General features: G+C 47.8%; 1 protein-coding gene across 2 annotated transcripts in view; it reads right to left on the bottom strand.

Moving 5' to 3' along the window:
* Positions 1–20,715, bottom strand: part of DYNLT2 (dynein light chain Tctex-type 2) — a 972,682-nt gene that overhangs the window by 275,792 nt on the left and 676,175 nt on the right. For both annotated transcript variants that reach the window (XM_078648829.1, XM_078648830.1), the window contains exon 3: positions 17,579–17,737. In XM_078648829.1, coding sequence (XP_078504955.1) covers positions 17,579–17,737 — 159 coding nt within the window. The remainder of the gene's footprint in view (positions 1–17,578; positions 17,738–20,715) is intronic.

Here is a 20,715-nt window from a genome sequence, read left to right as displayed (position 1 = left end):
CTTGTCTATCAACGGGACAAGATCAGTAGTACTACCGCCCCTTGCTGGTAAAAAGGAGAACAGAGTTGTATCAATCGACCTGGTAAAACCACAATCATGTGGCCGATAACAAACAGTAGGCCAAGTGGACTCCCAATAAGTAGTAGAACACCAAAGTTTGCTACAAATACAGAGGTTGAATCTAAGAGGCTAATCACATTCGAAATGCCTACAGAACAACAACAAGGACTATGCAACAATGCTATGGAACTTAAACCTCTAAAAACCCAAATAAAAACATTTAGCAGAGACACACCAATCTACAATGAAGTAACAAATGACTATGCTGCTGCAACAAAACATGCTAATAAAGCAAACAGTAATCCTGAAGCAATAGGAACAATAGACAGAACGGCATCTGGTTACTTCATCAACTTCAATGATTCATCTGAAGATCTGAGTGAATCAAAGGAACAAACATCAACAAAAACCTTTAAAGATAAAGCTAAGGAACTTTTTCAACATCTGAAAGAAACCTATCTGATTTCTCCATGGATTGAATTCTGGGTGGCCTTAGGTGCACTTATCCTCATACTTTGGCTCATCATGGTACTATGTTTGGGACATTTAATTGAGGGAAAATATGCTAAAATGGACACAGCAAGCCAGAAAATCAACTTGGTCCTCAAACCACACACGTCTTCACACGTCGAGAAAAGAGAACTTTCTTCAGTCAACTTCACAGCCAATCCTATACCCGGTGGGGTAGCATGGGACAATACTGAATATGAAATCTATGGTCCGGTTGAAATCCTGAAGTATCCACATCAAATCAAGATCTCATTGAGTGACTTTGTAAAACCAAGCTCAGTTGCAGATGATTGGGACGTTGAAAGCATTAATAATATGATGTCTGACCTAGTGATGTCTGCTAAATTTACAAAACATGATTATTTGCAGGGTTCGTCTAATTATGATAAAATGTTCTGCTATAATCACTATAGTAATCATTATCTGCATAAATCTGCACAACCTAGAAATGTCTTAAATTATAATCAATGGGAACACTGTGCAACCCCTCCAAAAGGTAGCTCAAGAACTTTTTATGACAAATATTCATATTTTTCAGGGTTCAACACAAGTAATGCAGAAACATTTTATTTCAAATTATCGAATAAGACAGGTACAAAGACCATGCTTACAAATACTAAATTGATATATTTAGACTCATTTTTTGAGCAAATGAGTACATTTGGTTTTGATTACTGGGAAAAAAATGTTGAAGTAAAAAGTGTTTGGGGTACAAAGGAATGGCAAGTACAAGGTATAGAATCATTGTTTAGAGCCTGCATGATCCCAGAACAAATTATATTTTTGAATGACACTGTCCAACAAACTACCTGTCTTGGCCTAGCCAAAATCAAAGACTTAAACAAACCATCTATTCCAAAGCCAACAATGAACGGTAATATATCTATAGATGAGGAGATAGACGTAAACCATATATTAAGCCAAAACAGAACACATCCTGATTGGAAACAGTGGTTGATCTGGCCCACAGATACTAATAACTGTCAAGACAGATTCCTGAACAAAATCCAGGGGTTCACATTGACCAGGCCAGACCCTAGATATTCCCAAAGACAACACCCAGGGATAATTACCACGTACAGTGTGGGCAAGCTCTGCCTTCAATGGCTACAAACATCCACACTGGCAGAAATTAAGCAACACCTAACTTTACTTACTGATGGTGCTGACTTGCGTGATTTCATTATGGGACCGCGCAAACAGCGTCAAAAACGCTTCATAGCAGCCTCTTATATGCAGCTTATAACGAAGCCTGGAAAATAACTCAAATTGAGACAGCAGAGAGAATACGGGAAATTGACCGTATTAATTTGGAAAAATCACTTTCTGTAGTGGACAATGGGTTAATGACTCTGTCCTCCAGAATATACTCTTTGGACAGCATTGTGTCTTCAGCAATCGACATAATATCGCAAGACTTACTGTTGTTACAACACGGTCAGTCCCAATTGCGTTCTATTGTACAGCTAGGCTGGACGTTACAAAATCTGCGTTCAGGCTATGTGCCTTGGCGTTTAATCAACACGACGTCACTATTCAATATCTTTAACCTTACTGATAAACAAATCAGTATGGCACAGAAGGGTGCTGATTATACAATCCTGAGCATTGAGAAACTCGAGAGATTACCATTGACAATGTCAGAACGACCTGTCAGTGAATGGATAATACATGGGATAATTAATATTCCAATATCTACTTTCAGGTTTCAATACTGCCAAAAATATATACAGGCTGGCATGTACGAAAAATTGGGAAAAGGGGACATTAAGACAACATGGAACTTGCCCTATTCACATGCATGTGTCAGTAATAAAGGACAGAAAGTGTTTCTTAGTGGCAACAATTGTGCGATGTCACTAAGCGGTACACTTCTGTGTAATGGTATTAATTTGCATGGAGCCTGTGAAGGGACCTCAAATAACCTTTCATGTCACCAGCTAGGCACACCTGCAACACAAATAGAGCCATTCTTTAGGAGACTATCGAACGGGAGTTACATTCTAATAGTAGACCGCAGATGTTGTAGTTTGGTGCCCGGAATACCTTATCTCATAACTACGACTGCGAAGGTCATGTGCTGTGAACGAGTATTGTTCCCCAGCGCAATGCCAGACAGGGAGGCAAGGTTATGGCCGAATTTGAAAATTGCTTCTATTCGAATTGATACTTTAAGCAGAATGAAAACAGTGCTCCTTCAGACGCCGACCAGGCTCACGTCATCAAAAGAAACGTATGATCTCCAAGTTGCAAGGACAACGGCAGAGATTCATTCATTGTTATCAACTAATTCCCCCATACATTTCGCGGAAATCCTGAACGAAATCTTAAATATTTCTGATACCAGTGGAGTCTCAAATGTATTTAAGACAGTGTTTTCGGTGGCTTTAACACCATTTAAAGCCATTCTGGGTATTTTTCCGGAGTTCGTCCATTCCATCTTTGGTGAACTTCCTCTCCTTTTGGGACTAGTGGCAGGAATCCTATTTTTGATCCTGTTATTTCACTATGGCAAACCGTGTCACAGACAAAACACCTGCGACAAGGGAAGAAACAATCCTAGCCATTGGATACCGGGACCGGATATCTAAAATATTGGGACTATCCCGGCTTAGAGACCTGAACATGACTTGGTTTCTTTCATTTAGACCAATGTGGCAAAGCTGTGTTTTACCTGTATTAAGGTGCTTGCTATGCGGAGAAGAATGCGTGTTGGACACCTGTCTGACGCTACAATCGGATGCGCCAATGGATGCAGAAACTTTGTTGGGTCCGGTCACGGCTCATGCATTGTGCTGTCCGCAGCGGCTACCAATCCTGATGACGGCATTCGTGGAGACTTCACCACTACGATTGAGGGGTAGTGAGGTTCAAGATGAAAGCAGCATCGATCAGGTACGACCTTCTGTCAGCTATGCTGATCAAAACATCAATGGAGGCAATCATGCTCATGAATGCATGGTAACATCTTTTTCAAAGTTAGTGGAACTCTCACAGGAAGCTGTTGACAGCTTTTTCGACAGTCTAAATAATATGATGTTCTCACCAGAGCAGAAATAATGACTTTTGAGCAAGCGAGCACACGGCGTGCCCATCACCCTGAATTTGGCCTTCAACTTTAATGATAAAGTAACATGAACAATTTTTCTCTCCAGCATGGACAGCAGATTTTTTCACAATCCCCCAAATATTTTTTTACAATTTTTCGGGACACTTATCTTCTGCTTAAAGTAGAAACTATTCTTAGAGAACTGAATTTATATTTTAGGAACTTTAGAGACATTAGCTGCCCTCTGACATGTTCATGGATATTTATTTTGTGATGAAATGGTCTCGCATTTTTTCTTCTGTATTAAGAGCCATTTCATGTGTTATTTTTCACATTTTATTAATAATGATGTATGAATATGCGTGATTAATTTAGCATTTCTCTACTGCTTGAGTGCATATGGTGCATATGATTATTTTTTTCTCGTATATTACATAATTTCGAAATGCATATAAATGTATTTTGGGGTGGTACGGTATACACATACACTACTGTATAGTTACTATGCCTAGATCTTGTAAATATGGACATAGCCTGCGTGGAGTGGGTGTAATGTATTCCTATAGGTTCTGTATCGATCCCCCTATTGCTGACCCTGTTCTGATTAATAATGAACTAGCAGCCATCCCACGGTGCAAAAACCGTTATCTGATTAAGCCACACCACGGCACAGAAACGTGTTATCTGATTAGGTCATAACGCATGCCATCTAATTAGACAAGCGCTATTCCTCCAGCCCCTGATAAGGCATACGGAGTTCTCAAAACAAATCAAACCTATGACAACCTGGGAAAATCCCTACGGCCATTGTTTTGATTTCACAGAGAACTTCAGTAAAGAATGTGCTAACGACCAGTTCGTATGACATCCTTATTGACGTATCTATGTCCATCCTTACGTCAATCTCGGCACCTTACAGGTATAAATATTACCGACATTGCCTTAAGCAAACACACTCGGTGGTGACGAGATCGGAGCAGCGAGACTTGCCGAAGAGGCCAGCACAGAGCGGACCCCGCTGGCGCTGCCCCGCCTTCCTGACGCGCTGAGAACGAGACGCTGCTTTTCTCCTGCCGAGAAATGCAGCTCCGGCGCTTCCAAGCGGCCCTTGCAGGCAGCTGGAATATCAAGACCAGAGACGAGAGATACCAGCCCTCAACCATTCTAGATCTCAGGTACAGAACTGAATAACCCCTTGCAGAGAATTCTTGAGTCAGTCACTTGGCAAAACAAACTTAACTTAAACTGCTACTTATCTACTCCCGCCCACGTATTAGGCTTAGGTCAGGTACACTGGGGTAGGCGTGGTTAGAAGCACCAGTTGAGTACGATTAGTCAAATGTATATATGTATGTATCTATTTTATCAATTTTAAATATCATATGACTTAGAAACCATATCAATGCTTTTACAGTATTATTTTATACTTCTGCTTTTATTGTATGCACTTTACTTAACCATAAGTATTGCAATAATATCGATTCATTTCTCTTGTACGAGAAAAGAGACTGATCAATAAATAACATCTTTTATTGAACACGCCCGTCTCTTCCTTTTCTCTACAATCTGGTGAAACTAAGAATGCACTGAACTGACTGAGTAAAATAAGTTGTCTTTTGTTTTCACACGACTCTAGAGATACACTCTTGATTAGGGGAGAGCAAAGTTGTCATGTTCTATGGTTGTCAGAAACTAAATCCCTTCTTGTCTATCCAGGGAGGTTAAACTCCTCCTTGCCTATTCGAGAAAGTTTCTAGTGAACTCTGAGCTAGCTGGCAAACCCAAAACTTTAAGTCTAATATCGTCAGTAGAAGACCTAGTTAACCTCCGTCCTAGGTCTATACTATTGAAGGTATTATTCCAATGCGCAGAGCCTATTGGGATAATAGGAACTACACTACAGAAGGTTGAACAAAGGCTGTAGGCTCGGGCCCGAGATTCTTCAGGTGCGACCACCACTTCGAGAGGTAAGTTGGGAAGCTGTAGGTTAAGTAAGCACCCAGGAGTTGGGCCGCTGGGCCGTGGGGCAACGGGTGCAGAAGTGTCTTTTGGTGTCGGGAAATCTTACCCTCAGCTGGTCGCAGTTGGAGGGGTCCCTGGTTGTGAGGCTGCAGGCGTCGTCAGGAGCGTCGGAGAGGGTCCTTGGGTGCTGGATTCATGGTCACAATCGCCGGGGGGACGTCCTCGTGGTCTTTGTTCACTCAGGCACACACCGGGTTAGGCGGGTGCAGAGTGTGCTGGATTTGCGGTTCCTGGCTGGCACCAGTGGTTGTTGCTGTTTGAGCAGAACCACTGCGTGTGGGAGTCCCAGTCTTTAGATGAGCAAGGCAGTCAGGTCCTCCGGGGTTTTTAAGGTTGCTGACCACAGGAGACGCCGGGATTCAGCAGGAGCTGGTTCGAGGGTCGACAGGCCGGTAGAGCTGGGGCCAAGTCAGTTGGTGTCGTCCTCTTGTTAGCAGCTGCACGGCAGGTCTTCTATCTTCTTGTTCTTCTTCTTGTTTCGGAATCGGGATCTGAGAAAGGAAGGTTTAGGGTGCCCCTAAATACTAGATTTGGAGACGTTACAGATAGGGGAAGGTCAGCGACCAATGGGTCCCTTCCCTGGGGTGCATACACCCCCTATCCTGCCACTCTCCAGTGGGAGGGGTAAAGGAGCCTGTCTCTGATTGGGTAGGGCTCGCCATCCTCAAGATGGCGAGAGCCCGCAGTTGTGCTTCACCTCGCCTCCCCCACCTGAGGGGTGGGGTTGGCAGGGGCTGGCACACCCCCTTTCCTCCTCTTGTTTTTCCCGCCTGTCTTCCCGCCAGAGTGGGGGTCAGAACCGGTGGGGGCTAGTTGCTGAGTACAGCAAGTGGCCTGGAGAAGCTTACAAAGTTGGCAGGCCTTTGAAGCTCCCCCTGCCCATCCTGGGGGCAGAGGCCTAGTACTTCGCCCCAGGATTTGCATTGTTGCAGGCCCACGAGAGAGGATGGCTCTCTACTCAGGGGTCCAGCAACATGTCTACTGGGTGGCAGCCTAGGCAGCCTCTCAGTCAAGACACGGGTTGTAGGTTAGTTTCAGGGGGCAACTCTAAGTTGCCCTCTGTTGTGCATTGTACGTTAAATCTCACACTGGCATCAGTGTGGGTTTAATGTTCTGATAAGTTTGATAGCAAACTTCTTAGTCTTCAGTGTAGCATTCATGCTGCTGTGGAGTTTGTGATGACGACCTCCCTGCACCATATACTCTAAATGGCAGAACTGCACGTTCAGAGCCCAGAAATGGACCTGGGCATGGTGGGGGTACAGGGCTCATGCACCTGTACCCACACCACTGGTATAGGACACCCAGCTAGAGGGGTGACTGAGGTATGCCAGGGCAGTGTGTTGTGGGCATGGTACACAGGGATGTTTGTCATGTCGACTCTCTGTTTTGTGTTGCACCAAGGCACTCAGCCTGCAAAGGCAGTGTGTGCGTGTCAGGGTACAGGGCCCCTATTGGTGGCACAATAAGTGCTGCAGCCCTTAGGGATCTTCTCTGGTCACAGTGCCCTGGGTACCTAGGGTACCAGTTACCAGGGGCTGACATGTGGCCAGAGATGCCAATTGAGTTTAGGTTTCAACACAGTTTTAAGGAAGGAACACGGGCCCTGGGCATCTGATTGGCAGGAGCCCAGGGCACACTCAGTCAAATCACATCAGCAATTCAGCAAAATGTGGGGGCATACCATGCAAGAAAGATTGCACTTTCTCACACAACCCCCCCCAAACGAAAGGTGATGAGACTAACCTTGCCCTATGGAGTCTTAATTGTCTAAGTGGAAGAACCTGGAAATTCCATCTGCATTTCCATGGGCAGTCCCAGGTCTGTGTTCCACTTCTAAGTCCATTCCCTGTAGGGAGATGGACCACCTTAGTAGTTTTGGATTCTCTCCTTTCATTTGCCTTAGCCATCTGAGAGGTTTGTGGTCAGTTTTAACGAGGAAGTGAGTACCAAACAAATAGGGCCTCAGCTTCTTCAGGGACCAAACCACAGCAAAGGCCTCCCTCTCAATGGCACTCCAACACTGCTCTCTGGGGAGAAGCCTTCTGCTTATAAAAGCAACAGGTTGGTCTTGGCCTTCATCATTGGTCTGGGATAGGACTGCTCCTATCCATAGCTCAGAGGCATCAGTCTGCACTATGAACTGCTTGGCATAATCTGGTGCTTTTAGAATGGGTGCTGAGCACATTGCTTCTTTTAGGGTGACAAAAGCCTTTTGGCAACTAACAGTCCAGTTGATTTTCTTGGGCATCTTATTGGAGGTGAGTTCTGTGAGGGGAGTCACAATGGACCCATATCCCTTCACAAACCTCCTGTAGTATCCAGTCAAGCCAAGGAATGTCTTGACTTGAGTCTAGGTTGTTGGAGCTGCCCAGACCAGGATGGCCCGGATCTTGGGCTGTAAGGACTGTACCTGGCCTCCACCAACAAGGTGGCCCAAGTACACCACAGTGCCCTGCCCTATCTGGCATTTGGATGCCTTGATAGTTAGGCCTGCAGATTTCAAGGCTTTTAAAACCTTCCCAAGGTGGATCAGGTGATCCTGCCAGGTGGAGCCAAAGACAGCAATATCGTCAAGATAAGCTGCACTTAAGGATTCCAACCCAGTCAGGAATTGATTCACCAACCTCTGGAAGGTGGCAGGGGCATTCTTTAGCCCAAAAGGCATTTCAGTAAACTGATAGTGCCCATCAGGTATGGAGAATGCTGTTTTGTCTTTTGCTCCTGGGGCCATGCCAATCTGCCATTACCCTGCAGTTAAGTCAAAGGTACTGAGAAATTTGGCTTCCCCCAATTTGTCTATCAATGCAGCTGCTCTTGGGATAGGGTGAGCATCTGTTTTGGTGACAGAGTTGAGTCCTCTATAGTTCACACAAACCTCATTTCTCTCTTTCCACCCTGTGGATGAGGCTTGTGGACCAGAACCACTGGGCTAGCCCAGGGGCTCTCAGAGGGTTCAATAACCCCTAACTACAGCATCTTGCTGACTTCAGCTCTGATGCGTTCCTTAACTTGGTCTGACTGTCGATATATCTTGTTTTTGACATGTGCACTGTCACCAGTGTCCACATCATTGATACACCAGTTTGTCAGACCAGGGGTCAGGGAAAAGAGACTTGTTTACTGTTGCAAGACTTGCTTGCAGTCAGTCTGCTGTTGGGTAGAGAGAGTGTCTGAAAAGACAACACCATCCACGGACCCATCTTTTGGGATATAGGAGAGGAGATATGGGAGAGGTTCACTCTCTGCTTCCTGTTCCTCATTAGTCACCATCAGCATGGTGATGTCAGCCCTGTCATTGTAGAGCTTAAGGCGGTTCACATGGATAACCCTTTTGGGTGTCCTGCTTGTGCCCAGGTCAACTAAGTAAGTGACCTCACTCTTTTTTTCGAGGATAGGGTAAGGGCCACTCCATCTATCTTGTAGTGCCCTTGGTGCCACTGGCTACAACACCCACACCTGTTGCCCAGATTGAAACTCAACCAGTGCAGCTTTTTGGTCATACCAGTGCTTCTGAAGCTCCTGGCTGGCCTCATGATTCTTGGATGCCTTTTCCATGTATTCAGCCATTCTGGACCTTAGGCCAAGCACTTAGTCCACAATGTCTTGCTTGGGTTCTTGAAGAGGCCTCTACCAACCCTCTTTCACAAGACAGAGTGGTCCCCTCACAGGATGACCAAACAGAAGTTCAAAAGGGGACACCCTACTCCCTTCTGTGGCACTTCCCTGTAAGTGAAAAGCAGGCATGGCAACAGAACATCCCATCTCCTCTTGCGTTTTTCAGGGAGTCCCATGATCATGCCGTTCAATGTCTTGTTGAATCTCTCAACAAGGCCATTGGTTTGTAGATGGTATGGGGTAGTAAACTTGTACTGCACCCCACACTCCTTCCACATGTGTTTCAGGTAAGCAGACATAAAGTTGGAACCTCTGTCTGAAACCACTTCCTTAGGAAACCCTACCCTAGTGAAGACACCCAGGAGGGCCTTGGCTACTGCAGGGGCTGTAGTAGTCCTAAGTGGAATTGCTTCAGGGTACCTAGTAGCATGATCCACTACTACTAGACTGACCTTGTTCCCTGAGGCTGTGGGAGGTTCAAGTGGACCCACAATGTCCACACCTACCCTTTCAAAGGGAACCCCCACCATAGGCAGTGGTATCAGGGGGAGCTTTGGGTGGCCACCTGTCTTGCCACTGGCCTGACAGGTAACACAGGAGCTAACAAACTCCTTTAACTTTTGGTGCATCTGGGGCCAGTAAAAGTGACTAACTAGCCTTTCCCAAGTTTTTGTTTGCCCCAGATGCCCAGCTAGGGGATGTCATGAGCCAAAGTTAGGAGGAAGGACCTGTACTTCTGTGGCACTACCACCCTGCTGGTGGCTCCAGGAGTGGGGTTTCTTGCCTCAGCATACAGTAATCCCTCTTCTCAATAGGCTCAGTGAGTGCCACTGACATCTCCCTGTGCTTCTGAAACAGCTTGCTGCCTCAGGCTTTCAAGAGTTGGACAGTGTTGCTGACCCTGGCACAGCTCTTGCCTAGTGGGTCCCCCTAGGCCCAGGAGTTCAACCGAGTAAGGTTCAAGCTCCATAGGCTCAGTTCCCTCTAGGGTGTTCAAGTCCTCTCCATGAGAAGAGGGGTCCTGAGTGGTTTGCTGTACAGAAGCTGGTCCCCCAGTCTTCTTACCTTTTTTCTTGGTGGATTGGGCCATACTTTCAGGCTCCAATCCTACTTTTTCACCCTTCCTCTTGCTCTGTGCTCTAGTTTGCACACACACCAATTCAGGGATACCCAGCATGGCTGCATGGGTTTCAATTCAACCTCAGCCCAGGCTGAAGTTTCCAGGTCATTGCCACGCAGACATTCAGCTGGTAACTTTTGAGAGACCACTACCTGTTTCAAGCCAGTAACCCACCCAGCCTAATGTCACCATAGCCATAGGATGATTAGTGGTAACACTGCCAGCATTGGTGACTGGGTAAGTTTTCCCAATCAGGCTCGGGACGGAGATTCTTCAGGTGCGACCACCACTTCGAGAGGTAAATTGGGAAGCTGTAGGTTAGGTAGCTACCCAAGAGTTGGGCACAGGGGGCCGTGGGGCATCGGATGCAGGGGTGTCTTTTGGTGTCGGGAAATCTTAGCCTCAGCTGGTCGCGGTTGGAGGGGTCCCTGGTTGTGAGGCTACAGGCGTCGTCAGGAGTGTCGAGGAGGGTCCTTGGGTGCTGGATTCGTGGTCACAATCGCCAGGGGGACATCCTCGTGGTCTTTGTTCACTCAGGCACAGGCCGGGCTCGGCGGGTGCAGAGTGTGCTGGATTTGCGGTTCCTGGCTGGCACCAGGGGTTGTTGCTGTTTGAGCAGAACCACTGCTCGTGGGAGTCCCAGTCTTTAGATGAGCAAGGCAGTCAGGTCCTCTGGGGTTTTCAAGGTTGCTGACCACAGGAGATGCCAGGATTTAGCAGGAGCAGGTCCGAGGGTCGATAGGCCTGTAGGGCAGGGGCCAAGTCAGTTGGTGTTGTCCTCTTGTTAGCAGTGGCACGGCAGGTCTTCTATCTTCTTGTTCTTCTTCTTGTTTTGGAATCGGGAGCTGAGGAAGGAAGGTTCAGGGTGCCCCTAAATACTAGATTTAGGGGTGTTACAGGTAGGGGAAGGTCAGGGACCAATGGGTCCCTTCCCTGGGGTGACTACACCCCCTATCCTGCCACTCTCCAGTGGGAGGGGGGGCAGGAGCCTGTCTCTGAATGGGTAGGGCTCCCCATCCTCAAGATGGCGAGAGCCCGGAGTTGTGCTTCACCTCGCTTCTCCCACCTGAGGGGTGGGGTTGGCAGAGGCTGGCACACCCCCTTTCCTTCTCTTGTTTTTCCCGCCTGTCTTCCCGCCAGAATGAGGGTCAGAACCGGTGAGGGCAAGTTGCTGAGTACAGCCAGTAGCCTGGAGAACCTCACAAAGGCGGCAGGCCTTTAATGGTCCCCCTGTCCTTCCTGGGGCGGAGTCCTAGCACCTCGCCCCAGGATGTGCATTGTTGCAGACCCACTAGAGTGGGTGTCTCTCTACCCAGGGGTCCAGCAACATGTCTACTGGGTGGCAGCCTAGGCAGCTTCTCAGTCAGGACACAGGTTGTAGGTTAGTTTCAGGGGGCAACTCTAAGTTGACCTCTGTCATGCATTGTACATTAAATCCCACACTGGTATCAGTGTGGGTTTAATGTGCTGAGAAATTTGATACCAAATTTCTCAGTCTTCAGTGTAGCCATCATGGTGCTGTGGAGTTCGTGATGACGACCTCCCAGCACCACATACTTTAAATGACAGCCCTGCACTTACAGTGCCAAGAAATGCACCTGGGTACTGTAGGTGTACAGAGCTCATGCACCTGTACGCACACCACTGGCATAGGGCACCCAGCTAGAGGGGTGACTGAGGTATGCCAGGGCAGTGTGTTGTGGCATGGCACACAGGGATGTGTGTTATGTCGACTCTCTGTTTTGTTCCGCACCAAGACACTCAGCCTGCAAAGGCAGTGTGTGTGTGTCAGGTTACAGGGCCTCTAAGGGTACCACAATAAGTGCTGCAGCCCTTAGGGCTCTTCTCTGGTCAGAGTGCCCTGGGTACCTAGGGTTTAGGTTTCCACACAGTTTTAGGGAAGGAACACAGGCCCATGGCACCTGATTGGCAGGAGCCCAGCACACACTCAGTCAAAGCACATCAGCAATTCAGCAAAGAGTGGGGGCATACCATGCAAGAAAGATGGCACTTTCTCACAAGGGTGCTTCTTCGCCAGAGCATAGCAAATTTTGATGCAGAGGATGACCCAACATTTTACCTCTGGTGATATGAGAACGCAAACCCTCAGGGGTTGCTTTTTGCCAATTTATAGCATATTTTGATGCAGCGTACGATCCATCATGAAATGCTGTTCTTCTGCACCCCATGACCTTTCTTCGCTCCAAAAGTACCCCATGAAGAGTTGGTCGTCCACCCGGAACTCTTTTGTGTGGTCAAGGTAGAACAATAATGCTCATATTGGGTCCAAGCAGTGGAGTCGCTCCTATTGTTTAGCGGGATGAGAAGGAGCATAGAAAGTAGGCAAGGTGACAGACTGCCCCACATGAAATGAGGTTACCACTTTTAAAAGGAAGGAGGCCCTCGTGCAAAGCACCAATTTGTCAGGGAATATCGTCAGAAAGGGGAACTTGCATGTTCAATTCAGAAACTCACTCACCCTCCTGGTAGATGTAATTGCCACTATTAAGGCTGTTTTGATGGTGAACAGCCAGAAGGAGAATTATTCAGGGGCTCGAAAGGAGCGTTGATTAGGAAACTGAGAACCAAATTAAGCTCCCACTGGGGCAGATTGAAAGGGGCAGAAGGGAACATTGGTTCAAGGCCATTCAAGAATATATGTACAATTGGTGTTATAAACAAAGAGGGTTTGACTGGAAGCCTCGGGAAGGCTGACAAAGCCGAAAGACACCCTTTCAAGGTGCCCCTAACATAGCCCTGCTAGGCAAGGGACAAAATTATAAAACAAAATATGAGAAAGGGAAGCAGAAAGAGGGCCAATAGGCTATTCTGTACAATATATTACAAATGTGTTCCACGAGCAGGCGTATACTGTCTTAGTGGAGGGACGATTGGCTGCCTGAATAACATTGCAGACTTCCGGAGAAAGGTCGTAAGCTATCAATTGCCACTGCTCAATCTCCAAGCAAAAAGGTGCAGCCTGATCGGTGGATTGATGCTGATTTGCAGAAGCTCGGGATACCACACTCTCCATGCCTTGTCCCAGATCCACAAGGATGAGTTGGGCCTGGACGTTCTTGATCTTCTTGAGAACTCTAGGCAGGAGTGGTTTGGATGGAAAGGCGTACAGGAGGCCTGAGATCCACTTGAAATGAAAAGCATCTCCAAGCAAAAACCACCTTGGAAACTGTAGAGCACAAAAATGATGACATTACATATTCTCAGTGCAGGCAAAAAGATCTAACCAAGGCTCTCCTCACTGCTGAAAGCAACTTTGAGACACCTCCAGATGGAGACGCCACTGGTGATCCACTAGGCAGCTTGAGTTTGTCCACCCTAGCATTCAGGATACCTGCCAGGTGTTGAACCATCAGGGATATGTCCTGCTGATCCAGCCATGTCCCGAGATCCAGGACCTCTTGACAAAGAGTCTATGACCTCAGTCTGCCCTGTTTGTTGCAGTACCGCATGCCAGTGGTATTGTCTGTGAACACTTGAACTAGCCTTCCATTGATCAAGGGTAGAAAGGCTTTTAATGCCAATCGGATCTCTCGGAGTGCCAGCATCTTGATGTCGAGTCTGGATTCTGCTGGAGACCAGAGTCCTCTGACCTCCACCTCTCCCAGGTGGCCAAACCATCCCAGAAGTGATGCATCTGTTTCTGCTGTGAGATCCGATTGGGAAAGGGAGAGGGGTCTGTCTCTGCCACACTTGTGATTCATTAGCCACTACTTCAGGTCTTGTACAGTTTCTTCCGAGATCTGGACTATGTTGTAAAGATTCCTGTGATACTGCGTGCTCTGGAACTTCAGACCCCTCTGCAGAGCCCGTATATGCCACCTGGAATGTGTCACTAGCAGGATGGAGGAGACCAGGAGGCCCAGTAGCCTCAGAGTCATCCTCACCAAAAACCAGGATATAGTCTGAATATCCTAGACTTGCCACTCTATAGGATAGGCACGAAACAGGCACTGTGTCTAGAAAAACTCCAATGAAAAGGAGCATTAGAGATGGATTTGGGTGAGACATTGGCATGTTGATAGTGAAGCCCAGCAAATGTAGGAGGTTCGGAGTTGTCTGGAGGTGGGAGACAATAGCTTGGGGTGAGCCCACCTTTTAGCAGCCAGTCATCGAGATAGGGGTAAAACTGGCACTCCTGATGTGTGCAGATAAGGTGCTGACACTGCCATCATCTTGATGAATACCCGAGGGGTGTTAGTAAGGCCAAAAGGGAGCACAGCAAACTGAAAACGCTTCTGGCCTACATTACACCGCAGGTAGAGCCGATGGGCAGGCAGGATGGGAATGTGGAAACAGGCATCCTGCAAGTCTAACTCTACCATCCAGTCTCCTGGGTTCAGGGCAGAGAGGACCTGAGCTAGTGTGAGTGTCTTACATTTTTCCTTTTTGAGGAAGTAGTAGAGGGCTCCTAGGTCTAGGATAGCACAAAGACCATTATCGGTTTTCAGGACCAAAAAGTAGCCAGCCTACTTCTTGCTCCAGAACCCTATCAATGGCTCCCTTGGCCAAGAAAGTCATCACTTCCTCCCAGAGTAACAGTAAATGATCATCTGCCAGCTGGCTGTAGGATAGGGGCATGGAGAGAGGGGTGATCATGAAGGAGATAGAGTAGCCCCTTCGGACTGTCTGGAGGACCCACCTGTCTGATGTGATGGTCTGCCTGTGGTGGAGGTGGTGGCTGATCCTTCCACCAACTGAACGCCTATGGTCTGGAAGGGCGAGACTAGGATGGTTTGGGGGCTGAAGCTGCCTCTGGCTGCCATACTTATGAGGTCGGAACGAACTGCAGCCGTGCAGGGGTTGCTGAACTTGTGTGGCTCAGTGACTGGGGTGTGGCAAGCATGGCTGTAAGCCCCTCTAGTAGCCATGAAAGGGGTGAAAGGCAAACAGGGGATGTGCAGCCACTGAGATGCCTAAGGACTTGGCTGTAGCCTGTGAGTCCTTAAAGCACTCCAGCACTGTATATGCCTGGTCTCTGAAGAGACAAGTGCCATCAAAGGGCATGTCCATGAGCGTGGCTGGGACATCCCCCATAAAAGCCATATGTTCTCAGCCAGGCATGGTGTTTGACAGCCACCATAGAAGAAATCGCTCTGTCCAGCGAGTTGGTCATGTCTAGACCACATCAAATAGTGAATTTTGCATCATCTCTCCCATCTGACACTGTTTGAGAAAGGAAGGCCCGGGCTTCCTCTGAGGCCCGTGACAGAACTTGCGAAACCGTTTCCCACAGAGTGTAGGAATAATGGTCCAATTAGGATGTGGTGTTCACTGACTGAAATACAAGGCCAGCTGAAGAAAACATTTTCTTGCCTCAACTATCCAGCCTCTTGGATTCTCTATCTGGAGGAGCGGAAGGGAATGCGTTCTGGTACTTAGATGCCTGGAATACCAAGCTCCCTGGGGTAGGCTGCTAGAGGAGGAAATCTGGGTCGGCCAAAGCAGGGCTGTGGCGGCAAGCAATCATCCTATTCACAGGAGCTCTGTTAATGGGCTTAGACCAGGTTCCCAGTAGGACATTTGTGAAGGCTTCATTAAACAGGAGTAAGTGTTCCAAGGAGTAAGCTCCTGGTTGCAGCACTTGAGTCAAGATGTTAGTCTTGACCGCCACTGAAGGAAACTGTAGGCCAAGGACCTTAGCTGCTCTTCACACCACCATAGCATAAGACGCTCCCTCCTCTAAAGCCATAGTGGGTGGAGAAAGCATGCTAGTAACTGGCATCACCCGATTCCACATATCAGTCCATTTCCTCATCAGCCCTTCAGAATACGTCTCAGGATATGACCTAGGCCTGTAGGTCCTGTCAGCGCCAGAATCAGAGTCTGGTGACATAGTACCGGCTCTAGGTCACCGAAGATCAGAATTGGCCTGACACTGCTGGTGGGCGCTGCCAGGAGCATCAGGCCAGCTTTGGGGAAGGTCGCAGTAGCAGGACGAGTGCCAGTCTGGATCTATGTCCTAATCTATGGGGGAGCATCGGTGCCAGCGCCAGAGCCACCAGTGTAGAGCCTAATGAAGCCCCCTCTGACCCTGTGGGGCCCAAAGACACGCCGGAGGGGTCAGGCCACCTGAAAAATTAGGCTCATGCCCTCATAAAATTCGCTTTGTTGGGCGGAGATCGCACCAGCTCCCAGAATATCAGGGAGGTATGGAGCGGAAAGAGGTGCAGGTTCCATAGAACGAGGCCTTGAACGCCAAGGCTCTTCTGTTGTGTTGGCTGTCGGATGGGGAAAAGTCGATGCTTTGACTTCTTGCGCTTTTTGTGCCTCTTCCTTGAATGTCCCAATGATTTCGAGTGGGACAAAGAGGACTTGGGACTCCTGGTGCAGTGCTGGGTTCTTCCTCTCTACCAGGACTGTGGCCACTGAGGAGTTGAGTGATGCGGTGTCACCTGCCGGATTGCAAGCAGGTTTCGGTACCGCTCCCTCAAAGCCTTTGGAGCCATACCCTGGCAGCCAGAGCATGACTTTGAGTTGTTGTCGAACTCCAGACACCAGATACAAACCAAATGTAGATCTGTCACCGACATGGCGTGGTGACAGGTGCTGCACAGTTCGAACCCTGAAGTCTTTCTAGACATGGTAACCTACACACCATAATAGGGGGTTTACAAAATGTCTAAAAATCCTGTCAAAAAGTAACAGAAGAAAGCTCCCTTTACAGATTAGCACTTGACTGGGGCGAAAGAAAAGATCTAACATCAGCGCGCCGAGGCAGCGCTGAAATAGGTAACGTGGACTTCACTTCGGGCAATATCACGAGGAGCTGACCGACACCACCTACCGGCGTACAGGGGTATTGCTAAAAAAAAAGTCTTCCAGATCCAGTCTGACACCTAGAAAATTCAAAGGCAAGGAAGCTGAAGCTAGATGTCTCTGTCAGATAGGAGATAATATTAAAACCAGCATATAAAGGTGAGGCAGTTGTCCTGCTCAATAAATCTGATCATAAGCAACGAGACACATTACAAGATACTCCCAAAAACCCAGACAAATGAAATCAAATATGAAATAGAGAACCTCATGACTGAGGCAGTGATAGCAGGTTGGTTATCCACACAGGAAAGTTAATTCTTCATCACTTGTACACCTAGGATTCCCTACTTTTACGTTTATTACTCAACACTTTTCATGTGAAATAATTTTAAATATTTGTATTCCATATCTGAACTACTCACATTTAATCCCTGTCCTTTGTTTTCAACTATCAGTACTCTAACAATGTACTTGTAGCGATCAAAGCCCATCTCCTTCACAGCTGCCAGTATTTCACTTGCCAATGAAACGGACATGGGGCTATATATCTCAGGGTCGTAATTAAATTTTGTAACTCTATCCTAGAAACAGAAATAAAGGAAATGTCATGTAGAGCTAACATATCACTGTACTGCAGCTTCAAAGAGCTGAAACACATAAGCCTGCATTAATTTAAAATACAATAAAAAATGCAAACAATCACAATACATAAAAAACAAGAAGTGCAAGAATTATCACCTTGTAAAAAAGTCCTGGAGGCAAGATGGCCGCTGACAGGCCATAGGGGAGCAGTTGCCTGCCTCTCCTCTCCTCTCCTCTCCGTGGTATAATTACAGAAGCTGATGCCGAAGTATGCTGACTATTTCAGACTGGCTATTGCAATTACTGAATAGACCGAATCACCCACAGAACCAGGCAGAAGAATCTTCACGTCAGGTTATCTTACCTGTGGGGAAACTTTTTAAGGATTACCTCCTCCGGAACCTAAGCTGTCTGATGTCCAGGATGGCGCCGAGAGGGGCTAAGCTCAAGGAGCAAAAGGAGCTGAAGAAAACTGCAGTAACAACCCCTGTGACAGTATCAGCCCCCCCAGTTTACGAGGTGCAGCCCTGGTAAAAAAAAACGACAGTGGCCAAAAACTCGGGGGTTATTGAAGAACAAACTACACAATGTGTCGGAGAAAAGGAGACACCCATCGACGCTGCTAAGAAAAGTACCAAGAGTCGCCAGGTTGGAGGCGCTAAAGGCAAAGATGTTACACTGCGGCAACCTACCTTGTATGATGCATTCCCCGCGATGAGTGCTTTGGCCGGACAGGAGACAAATGAAGACGGAGCCAGACGACCTTTGGCTCTGAGGCAGACTCCTTGCAGCTCCGATCCCTCGGAAAGGCAATGCAAGCAGAGGGTGGAGAAGGCGGATGGCGGTGCACCAGAGACAGAGACCGAGACCGGTATATCTATCCTGGGGATCCCGGATACCGACGACGATGCTGAAACCAGGGACGGCGGGAAAAAAATCCCCGTTTTAGCACCTAAGGCAGCATCTGTCCGGGACCACGGGGGGAGCCAGCAGAAAGAGGCAGATTTCCCAGAAGTGGACGTAGAGGATGATGCGGAAGTCGACATCGGGCAGTAGCTCCTTGTTCCACCAGCCGCAGCACCACAGGCAGTACAGGTACGATTGCAAGCGGTGGAGCGAGATGAGGACCAAGCTCTGGAAGCTTTGGAAGTAGATAACTTTGTTCTGGGCACTGATGCCGGTAGCCGCACTTTGCAGAATGCTCAGCCGGGACCCGGACCGGAACTGGGAGTAAATATTCCAGTGCTGGACATGGGGAAAGGAGGGGGGAAAGCCACAAGCCGCTAAAATCACACCAGAGGAGAAGGGAATAAGGCACCCTTGGCGCCAGTACCAACGGCGGGGCCTGATATCTCTAAGCATCTCCAGGAGGCAGCTATCCCAGACACGGTACCTGGCTTCCCAAGTGATGACTGCTTTTTTTCTCTTAATGAGGACACAGGTTCCTCACCTTCTAGCGGGGAAAGCCTGACAGGCGACTCTGACTCTGACTCTAACACCGACCCAGCCACTGAGGAAGGTATCTCAGTACAAAGTGCATCAGCTACCCTGGGGGTAAGACAGCAGCAGGAAAGATCCCGGGGCAAACAAAAATCGAGAGGTAGTCCAACGCAGGGGGATGTAGTGAAAAAGCTTGATTGGGACTACTCTGCAACATCTCAATTGTATCACGAAAAGTGGAGGAGCAGATGTACAGCAGCACACTGCAGCCCCCTACCATAGACCTATTGTTTAGCACTCTTAAGCAAATGCAGGGGGAGGCCAGGGCAGAGACAAGAAGGGCCAGGCAAGCGTCTAAAAAATACAAGGATTGCTGAGAAAATGAATAAAATGTACATGGATATGGCAGGTAGAGTCACTCAGGTGGAAGAACGGACTGGGAAACTTGAGGACGATGTCTCTAAATGGCAGGAGTTTAAGGAGATGCAAGAGAAAATGGCGGTAGACCTGCAATGGAAGCTCGAAGATTTCGAGAATCGCCAAAGACGGAACAATGTTAGACTTCTGGGAGTGGCGGAGGGGGCAGATGGGTAAGATATCTGTACTTTTGTTGTCTGTTTATTAAGGGGGGCTTTTCCTGAGTTATCAGCATGGAACTGGGAGAGTGAGGTCCAACGGGCACATATATTCCCTTTGACCCAGATGAAAGGATATGTAACTGCACAAAATGTCAAACCCAGAGATATTCTTGTCTATCTAGGAAATTTCCTCCTTAGGCAGGAGATTATGGACAAGTCTAGACCGGAGGCAAAGAGGTCTGTTGGGGATACAATATTCTTCGCCCATCCAGATTTCTGCCACGCAACCGTGGAGAGAAGGTGGCGATTAAGGCAAATAATTCCGTCTCGCCTGAAAGTGTTGGTGAATGGGCAAGTAAGGATGTTCTTTTCAGAGATAAAGACCCAAGCACACTTGACTGAGCTAAAAGAAAAGAAGGCTCAAAGGGGGGCTACTGATGGAACATGATAATTGATCCAAAGAATTACTTATATTAGGCTAGGATCCTAGCTCCCAGGTCCAGTATAGTATTGTATGTGTGATTAGGGCATCAGCATATTGGCATCAATTTGGAATATAAAGAGGAGGGGAAGGTGGTGTGACTTCCTGCGGGCATACAGCTACCGCACATAGGTCATGCTTGACCTATTTGCACGTAAGGGGGGGAGGCTTCTGAGGGAGGGGGAGCAGGGGGAGTAGGGTGGGATAGGGTGGCAGGGCACAGCACAGCAGGACATTCTTGGGTACACAGGCATGACACACCAAGGAACGCACAAAACAAAGAGGTAGCAGGGGACTCTGAAGGCCAGGAACTTGATCACTGTCGGATTGGATGGCTGGGTAGGACATCCACCAGATATATTCTAATGTATACACAAATAATTACAATTAACGTGTGTGGTTTGAATGAGCAGCTTAAGAGGCAGCGAGTCTCAGCGGTATTAAGAGCCTCACGGGCGGAGTTTATTTGTTTACAGGA

The sequence above is a fragment of the Lissotriton helveticus genome, chromosome 6 (genome assembly GCF_964261635.1).
Source record: "Lissotriton helveticus chromosome 6, aLisHel1.1, whole genome shotgun sequence".
In the NCBI taxonomy this organism is placed as follows: Eukaryota; Metazoa; Chordata; class Amphibia; order Caudata; family Salamandridae; genus Lissotriton; species Lissotriton helveticus.
The sequence above is the reverse complement of the archived record's forward strand: the minus strand, read 5'-3'. Positions and strand labels throughout refer to the sequence as shown.